Source organism: Nicotiana tabacum, chromosome 7 (assembly GCF_000715075.1).
Source record: "Nicotiana tabacum cultivar K326 chromosome 7, ASM71507v2, whole genome shotgun sequence".
NCBI lineage: Eukaryota > Viridiplantae > Streptophyta > Magnoliopsida > Solanales > Solanaceae > Nicotiana > Nicotiana tabacum.
The window spans coordinates 178,374,961-178,384,327 of record NC_134086.1 but is presented as its reverse complement, the minus strand read 5'-3'; the positions used below and the strand labels follow the sequence as shown (position 1 = coordinate 178,384,327).

Here is a 9,367-nt window from a genome sequence, read left to right as displayed (position 1 = left end):
TATGGCTTCGTCACTGACTATACACCACTCACGTCTAATGTTCTAATCTTACCTACTTTCCTCTCCATTGCACTATTTTATTTTATTTTTAATTTATGCATTTGATATTTAAGAGCTCACTATCAAATTAATTCGAATTTGCTACAAGTATGAGGCAAGAGTCTAGTTACATGAAGTTTTCTTCATTCTCACTACTCGAATAACATATCTATGGTTAAAAGGCATATTGATCTCATCCCTATTGTTTAGACACAATTTGGCTGAAGTTTGAAAAAAAAAAGTATTTGAAATTAAAGAATATTTTATAATAATCCAGTTCCATCCAAAAAAGAAAAAAGAAATGCATTAGGCGCTTAACCTATAATTAACAGTTCCAGATAAATCTTAATCGTAATCTAGTTAGTTAGATCCGTGAACTTTCACTTTCTTGGCTAAGTTTGATTACCCACTTTGTATTACCCCTCCCATCCCAAATTGTATAATGAAAAAATTATAAAACAATTAGTAATTCCAAGATCCAACATTTGGTCATACTAAGGCCCGTTTGGCCATAATTTTTTTTTTTTCAAAATCAATGCTTGTCCATGAAAATTTTAATTTTCTCTTGAACATGAATTTCAAAAAACTCCAAAAAGTTATTTTTCAAAATTTTTACTTCAGCTCAAATTCAAAAATCGCTCCAAATTGTATTCATGTCCAAGCACAACTCTAATTTTTAAATGCTATTTTTAATTAAAAAATTATATTTTTCCGAAATTTTATAATTCTTATGTCCAAGCGCCCACTTACATAAGAATGATAAAATTTCGGAAAAAAACGAAAAAAATTAAGTAAAAATGCTATTTGAAAATTAGAATTGTATTTGGACATGAATACAATTTGGAGCGATTTTTGCATTTTTGTAATTGATTTGAAGTGAAAATTTTACGAAATAGCTTTTTGAAATTTTTAAAATTTTTAAAAAAATTTAAAATTTAACTTCAGGTGAAATTTGATATTTTTATAAATAAAGATTGATTAGGGAAAAAGTGAAAAAAATAAAAAATTTCTTATGGTCAAACGAGGGCAAATACTTACCCACACCGGATGTTTACGCCAAACTATATTAAATCACTATGATTAATTAATTAATTAATTAGATGAGAATATATATAATTTACCATGGTTAAATGATTGAAGTCCATATGCAAGACACATGTTATATATCTATTGGTTTGGTGTAAACCTCCGTGTGCGGGTAAGTTTTTACCGTCAAACGAGCCTTAATGCTAATAAAAGAAAGGATGAAAAGAAGAAAACATCCGTGCAAGTACAAATGTCTACGTATCATCAACTACTCTCCAATACTTTTCTCCTCCAATCTGAAAACCTGTTTCAGAGATAATCTAAAGCAAGAACAAACAGACAAAATCAAATACAGAGAAGATATATATAGGCGATAGTATTAGGAACTCAGTTTGTACCTATCAATTGTAATTTGTAATGGAGAGGCTTATCTTTACCAACTCTTCACTTCCGTCGTCTAAACTCCACCAACTTAAGCCCTTTCCTCGTCTTCCCCAACTCCAATTCTCCGTTCCAAAATTCCAAACTCTTCCCTCGCTTAAACGTGTTGAGTATCGCGGGCCCAATACGGTTTCTTGCAAATGCACTCATGACCAGTTTTCAATTTCTGGGTCGTCGTCCCCTGCTTCTAGATTTAATGATGGGTTTGTAGGTAATTCGGCTATATCTCAGGATTTGCCAAATGGGTCGGGTTCGAAGCCCCATTTCCTCAAATGGGTTGCTGAAACTCTACCGAAGCAACAAAAGGTACTGACTTTAATCTTTTTTGCTTTTGCATCTGCGTTTTTTGTATTCAATTTTGATGTTGATGTCACTTTATGCTTTTGGTACATGTTATAATTGCTAAGTATCTGTTTGGTAACTAGTTGAGCTGGTCAAAATACAAAATGTTAGTTCTGCTGTAACTATTTTTTTTAAAAATGTTAATGGACCTAAAATAATCACCCAATGTGCATCAATCCCAAGAAAGTTACCGTAAATTCCACTTTACCAGGAATATTGATTCTGTTATAGTTTTCCGAGAAAACTGATTTCCAATCTAGATGTAGTTGTGCTCGATGGTAAAATGTGTGTCTTGTGCTGCTATGTGTTTGCTGTTAATTTCTAGTGGGACTTTGTTGCTTTCATTTGCTGCTGACTTAGAAGGGGAGCCTTAACAATACGGTATAAGTTGCCGCCGTGTGACCGGATCACGGGTTCAAGCCGTGAAAGCGGCCTCTCATAGAAATGCAAGATAAGGATGCGAATATAAGAACACCAATGTGGTCCGGCCCTTCCCACAATCCCACGCATTGCGGGAGCTTAGTACACCTGGCTGCCTTTTTATTTGCTAAGAACTTGTATTTTTGGTAGAATTGTATCTAATGACTTGTATTTTTGGTAGAATTATAATTTTGCTAATGATTAATGCACACTATACTATCAGTTTGGCTTTGACGGCCATCCTTTTCGTTAACTCATTGGCACCGTGATCAAGACTCAAGAGTATGTTTTTCTCCAAGTGAAAGTTGTTACCTTTATCTTCTTGAACTAAGCTCTGGATACTACCATTTCAAATCCTATATGATTTCCAAATTTAGGTGTTTAAAAGTGATTTAAAAGATGAGTTAACGTGAAATATAGTTGTCTCTGAGGAAAACAAAAGTAGTTAAAGTTGGACTTGGAACGTGACTCTGGTGATCTTATATACTATACTTGATCTTAGCCAAAAGGCTGAGAAAGGTATACCGGTGATCTTAAAGTTGTCTAGTAAATCTAGCAGTGGTGTACTGATGGATATGTCCAGGAATGATAATGTTACATAGGACAAGGACACGGACACCAGCAGTGCTACTCTCCATAAATAACTCTAGGTTATCCGTTTCTGGCAGTACAGCTTGCAGCTTGCAGGTTGCAGCCCTGATCAGCTGCAGCCATTCCTGATGACAGTAGTAAAGGATAATAATAAAAACCGGGGATGAATTGTACAGGAGTTGCTAGTGCCATTGTTGTCTTGTTCAATTGATGGCAAGGATTGATAGGTCAACGCAAGTTTGGTTATTCATTCCTCTGATATCCATTATAGGAAATAGAAATTATAGTGCCTATTTTTCGAGAGGGCTGATTTTAGGGCAGTGTTTATTTGAGTGAATATGACCCATTTTGCACTAGAAGACAAATGGAATCTCTTTTTTTATTTATTTATTTATTAGGGAAGCTTTAATTAGCCGAGTACCAAGATGGTACCATAAAATTACACACAACTGATGAGAACATCCATGCAGTCAGCTACAGCATTTCGCTAACAATTCCAAGAAGTCCATATATTGATCAATGTTGTCTATGAAACAACTTTTACTCCAAAGAAACCAATTAAGCAAACATTTGTTTTTTATTCTTGGAATCTGATTTTTCTGCCCATCAAAACAAGCTCTATTTCCCTCTAGCCAAATGGTCCAGAAGATGCTCAAAGGTATTTTGACTTGTTATTATGTCTAACTGCTACTAATACAAGTATGAATTGGCATTTTGGAATTTTAGATCTCGTCTACTTCCACTTAGTTAATTTCAAAAGAATCTGCCATCTGCTTCGGAATTCTTTATCATTTAAGCAATTTAATTTTGAGAGAATTACCCCAAGAACATTGGAACTAGCACTCTTATTTATATTAGAGTTATATGCCTTAAAATGAAAGGCAACCTTACTAAATCATTCTCTTCGTGCAGCAGAAGGTAACTTTTTCTGTTGATGATTGACTTCTTCAAGGAAGAGTGAGTGCAAAATGCAATTCATAACACAAGTTAAAAGAACAATTATTTGGCGTGGAGTTTCTTTATGTCTATTACTTTGAAGTCACAAAGTTATAGACACATATTTTTGTAGCCTAAAAATATCCATTACGGTGTTTGCATTTACAGAAATTAAACTTAACTAAGAAGGCAAGAAGAAAAACAATCTTGAATTTAGAGCATTAAGGATTCAACCAGCAGTATATATTGAATGATTAGCTGGTGTTCATCAAACTGAACCCGCTGTTGTTAGTGTTTTAAATCTAGATGTAGTTATTCATACTTTTACATGGAAATGTTTCATTTTCAACAACCTTGAGCTGTTTATGTAGAACTAGACCTTCTGCTCTCTCGCTATTGTTCATCTCTTTTGCACATGCCTGAGTTTCAAGTATTGACGGAAGTATAGATGACCATATTAATCACCAGATGGACTTGTTAAAAGAGTTGTTTTAACCACTGGGATGTTAAACCTGGAGATACATAGAGGTTTTCAGTGTTACATTGAACTTCAGTATTATGCCTGCAGCAGCACACAAGGAAACTGAGCTTACATTTGCTTCTATGAGACACTATGTTTTCGGGAAAAATCATCTACTGCATTACCCAGCGAATTATATACATCTATCAAAAGAAGACATTTATGTTGTTTTTAACTCAACATGGCTTATGATTACTTTGATTCCTTTCAGGTGGTTTCTGCAAGTACAGCAGTCCTACTCTCGGCAATGCTGGTTATGCTCCTCCACCCACTCATTGTTTCACCTGCTTTTGCTAGTTTTCCAAGTGCAGCTAAGACTGGAGGTCCAGCTGCAGCTGCAGTGGGAAGTCAACTCATACGTAATGAACTACTAACAAGTGCATGGGCTGGTTTCTTTGCTGGTTGCCTTCACACCCTATCAGGTCCGGACCATCTTGCTGCTTTGGCTCCTCTCTCGATAGGCCGTACACGGATGGAGAGTGCGGCAGTGGGAGCCCTCTGGGGATGTGGTCATGATGCCGGACAGTTGATTTTTGGCCTCTTGTTTCTACTCTTAAAGGACCGACTCCACATTGAAGTTATTCGTACATGGGGGACGAGAGTAGTTGGCTTCACTCTTCTTGTCATCGGAGCAATGGGAATTAAGGAAGCATCTGAAGTTCCTACACCGTGTGTTGCCCTTGAAAATGGTGAGTGTGATGTTAGTGTATATGAAGGCATTGACACCCCCGTCGTCGGGAAGAAGAAAAAGATAGGCTTAGCAACTTTCGCCACTGGAATTGTCCATGGGCTGCAACCAGATGCACTGTTGATAATCTTGCCAGCACTTGCTTTGCCTTCTCGCACGGCTGGTGTTGCCTTCTTGTGTATGTTCTTGGTCGGTACTGTTATAGCGATGGGAAGCTATACCGTCTTTATAGGCTCGTGTAGTCAGGCACTGAAGGATAGAGTTCCTAGAATAACTGAGAAGCTCACTTGGGCTTCTTCTTTAATAGCAATAGGCTTAGGTCTAGCTATTATCATCAGTCAATTTTTTGGTTTTAGCCTGTATTAGTTGGAATCCGGCATTACATTAGTTTACATTCAGTATTAGGGGATGTCATTTGATGAGGATATCATTCAGCGGGGTGGATTGTAACATTCACAAGTTATGAGTTATATATATTATAACAATTTGAGGATTTTCTGCTACTTGTGTGAGTCTATGAGTTCTAAGAGATTTGTTGATTCACTTGCCATTTTCTTAAGAAAACTGTATGTTTTGTTGGAAAATCATGTCGACTTGGACCACATAAAAAGTTATTATGTGGCTGGGTAGTAGAAACCTCAGCATTTTTATGGTTTCACAGTATTTTTCCCTTCCCAAAATATAGCATCAAGGGTGTGATTTAGTGACCAATGAAGTGTATTCAGAACACTAAGGGCTTATTTGGTGCGGGATAATCAATTTCGGGATTAAATTTGAGATGAATTTATTTCACGTTTGGTTGCGATAAAATCGCCGTATAACTAATCCCGGAATTAGTTATCCCCTGATTGTAGTTTTATTCTTATTCTATGGAAAGGTTAGATAATAATCCCGGGATAACTCCGAAATAATTAATCGTGGGATACCTTATTTTCCAACCAAACGATCCCTAAGTCCTCAAGTACAAATCCTAAAAGCTTAAGAGGTAAAAACTTTGTGGGGTCATGGCATTTGTATGGTTATAAAAACTTCTCATTAAGAATAAAATAAGTAAAATGAATAGTTTAAAATTGAATTATTTCCAAATTTAAAAATGTGTCATTTGTTTTGGAACATATTAAAAAGGAAAGTACACCATCTAACTTGAAACACAGGGAGTAAGTAATTTCAGTCCATCGGTCCAAACTTTAATGGATAGAATTACCTTTACCTTATACATATGAATGTGATAGCAAATATCTTATGTAATTAGTGGAGATGCATACAAGCGGGTTCGAATACCAATATTATAAAAGAAAATCTCAGAATATAAAAACAACAATAGGACCCGTAAAGAAACACCTTAGAATTTTGTAAATGTGGACAAATATTTCTATTGGAACACTTTTCTAAAAGACCTTTTGGCTATATTCACGAAACTTCAACAAACGATTATTATCTAAACTTTTCTTATTTTGTACAGACTTTTATTTTTCTGAAAGTTATCCAAAGACATCACACTTGTTTACACAAAAATAATATCTGAAATACAAATTGTAATTTAAATAGTGAGTTCATCATAAATTTGACCTAAATTAAGGGAAATCAAAAATCAGAGAATCCCGTTTTTTCTTCGTAAGAAAGGGTCAAAAGAGTAACGTTGTGGGCCCACTTTTCACGGGAATATGGACAAAATAGGGCCGGCCTAGTACACGCTATTGGATCAGTTTTGAAAGCCCAATTAGTGTACGACTCCAAATCAAGTCCACTCCCACTTTTTGGCCGTACACTGCGAAATGCGAACAGTACAACACGTAATTAGGATTTCTTCTCCAAAAACTGATTTCCCTGACACTGCTCCCAAATACTCTATTACCTCACTACTAACGTAAACTTCAATTTAATACTGTGCTGCCAAAATTATCATTTCCAAAGATTTTTTATTACTATTATACTGTATATATTTATAATATTTCAATAAACTAAATTATTAAAAAAAAAATTAACCTAAATAATCATTCATTTCTCGGAATATAATTTTTGAACACCGATAAAATAAAGTAAACAATAAATTCGACAAGCTATTTGCATGAATAACCCAATTAAAAGTAGAATAGGACAACCTTGTAGATAAAAGCATAATTGGAAAAAATACTTACAAGTGAGGATATAAAGTTATATTTCATAACCCTTGGGGTTGCCCAGTTAGTTTGGTGGGTATCGAATGTTCCTCGATGCTTTTTGCGTTGACTCAGTCGCCTAGTGCGGTTTACATTCTCTGTATGATTTGTAGGCTATTACACAAAGGAGGTTTATCCAGTGCGCACAAAGTGCTCACTACAAAGTACTCACCCTAAGTGCAGAGTCTGTGATAGAGATTGTAACGGCCGCGAGTTTCCCCTCTTACCAAAAAAAAGTTATATTCCATGGAAACGGAATAATTTTAAAACAATAAAAAATGAGAAGTGCAAAAAAAAAAAAGAGAAGACTTTAAAAGAGCTTAGGTGATCATTAAAGTCGTTAAACTAAGACATATATGAAGAATAACAACTAAAAAAAGTCTTAGGTGATTATCAGGTTAAGTGATAAAAATACAAAACAAGAAGGGATTGTATGGGTCCAAATTTGACCGATCACGACCGACGACGAGTATGACGATTGACGGAATCTCCTCGAATTGATGCCCTGAGGGAGACAACTCTGAGACAAACTAGAGATGGGGACGACCCTTGTAATAATGTATGGCCATCAGAGAACATTGGGAATATTCCTTCGAATATTCCTTGTATTTTGTCTCATACAGTTTACAAGAATTTCTCTCTTAATATAAAAGGAGGACAATAACCTTGTAACCGGCATTCAACGCTCAGGAGATATTACTATTTATGAATGAAAAGAGGCTTCGTGACCTATCTTCACTTTGTCTACCAATCTTTCTAGAGATTATTCTCCTCAGCTAAGATTTATCCCTTCATCTTTGATTGATTTGCTCAAAATGATTTTAATATCTTTTGAGTCAAACAATTTGGCGCCATCTGTGGATATTTCTATAGCTGAAATCGTAGTTTCCATCTAGATTCTTGAAAGAAATAATCACCTTTCTTCAGCTCCATAAAAGCCAACGATGGCGGGAAGGGAAGAAGCGAGGCTAAAGGCAATAGAGGGTGTCACAAACAACCTCCTAAATTCCCTCAACGAAGCAGGAGGAGAAGACAGGGAGAATGCAACACCAAGTGTTACACATGAAGGAGAGATCTCACCTCCTCCGTACTGGGATCTAACGATCTTGCGCGAGAGGGAAACGTCAACCTCCGCAGCAGGAGAAGCGCCACCGGCTGCCAAAAGGCTAGTAGATGAATGGTTAACGAATACCTTGAGCAACATGCTCGAGAAACCCATTCAGGGAGGCGTCGAAGATGTGCTACCCACAGAAACTGCAGCTGCTGCCGGTGAACCAAATGTTACATGAACAGGTAAACCCGTACTGTCACTGATTCAGGCAACGACGCACTCCCGGCCATCTTAAAGAAAATGAAAGAGATGGAAAATGAGAAAAAAACACTTCGCCACAAGATGAAGGAACATCAGGAGACGGTTGATAAAATACCAGGCGCTCTGAAGTTGTTACCAAAATGCCATATGGGCCGATTCGTCAAACAACCATACAGCAAAGGGGCAGCTCCTCATTCTATTTCAAAGACCTTCAAAATGCCTCCATGTTTGAAAATATATGATGGGAGCACTGACCCGGAGGATCACATAATCCATTATGTTACCGCAATAAAGGGTAATGATCTATCAAAATAATAGGTACCGTCTGAGTTGCTAAAAAATTTTGGCAAAATTCTGACGGGGGAAGCATTGACATGATTTTCCCAACTACCAACACGATCGATATCGACGTTCGAAGAAATGGCAGATAAGTTCTTCATCGCTGGAGCAAAAAAGACCGAGGCTAGGGTCAAGGATATCTTCGCCGTCAGGCAAATGACGGGCGAGGGACTTCGAGATTTCCTAACCCGATTCATCAGAGTAAGGATAGGCCTACCGATCGTATTAGAAGGTATGGCAGTAGCAGCCTTTCAAAATGGGTTAAATAGAAGCGGATCAAAAGCGACCAAAAAACTACTCAGTAGACTCATGAAGTACCCCCTACCACGTAGGAAGAGATTTACAACGCCTATTGCGCCGAAGTGAGGGCAGACGAGGACGACCTGAACGGCCCACTTCAGCAATTAACATCGATCCAGACCGAGACAAGGAGAGATCGACGTAACAACGGGCGAAGGGATCAACTGCCACGTTTCAATCGAGAAAGGTATTAGCCCTATATCTGAACACCCAATCCACCTCCTCCACGACACGCGAATGTCGTGCCCCGCCAC

At 37.1% G+C, this 9,367-nt stretch overlaps 1 protein-coding gene across 1 annotated transcript; it reads left to right on the top strand.

Moving 5' to 3' along the window:
• The first annotated feature begins 1,299 nt into the window (after positions 1 to 1,299).
• LOC107806209 (chloroplast protein FOR GROWTH AND FERTILITY 2) lies at positions 1,300 to 5,506 on the top strand. The gene is made up of 2 exons (XM_016630333.2): positions 1,300 to 1,812; positions 4,527 to 5,506. The coding sequence occupies exons 1-2, from the start codon at positions 1,483 to 1,485 to the stop codon at positions 5,367 to 5,369; spliced, it is 1,173 nt and encodes a 390-aa protein (XP_016485819.2). The 5' UTR covers positions 1,300 to 1,482; the 3' UTR covers positions 5,370 to 5,506.
• The last annotated feature ends 3,861 nt before the right edge of the window (positions 5,507 to 9,367 follow it).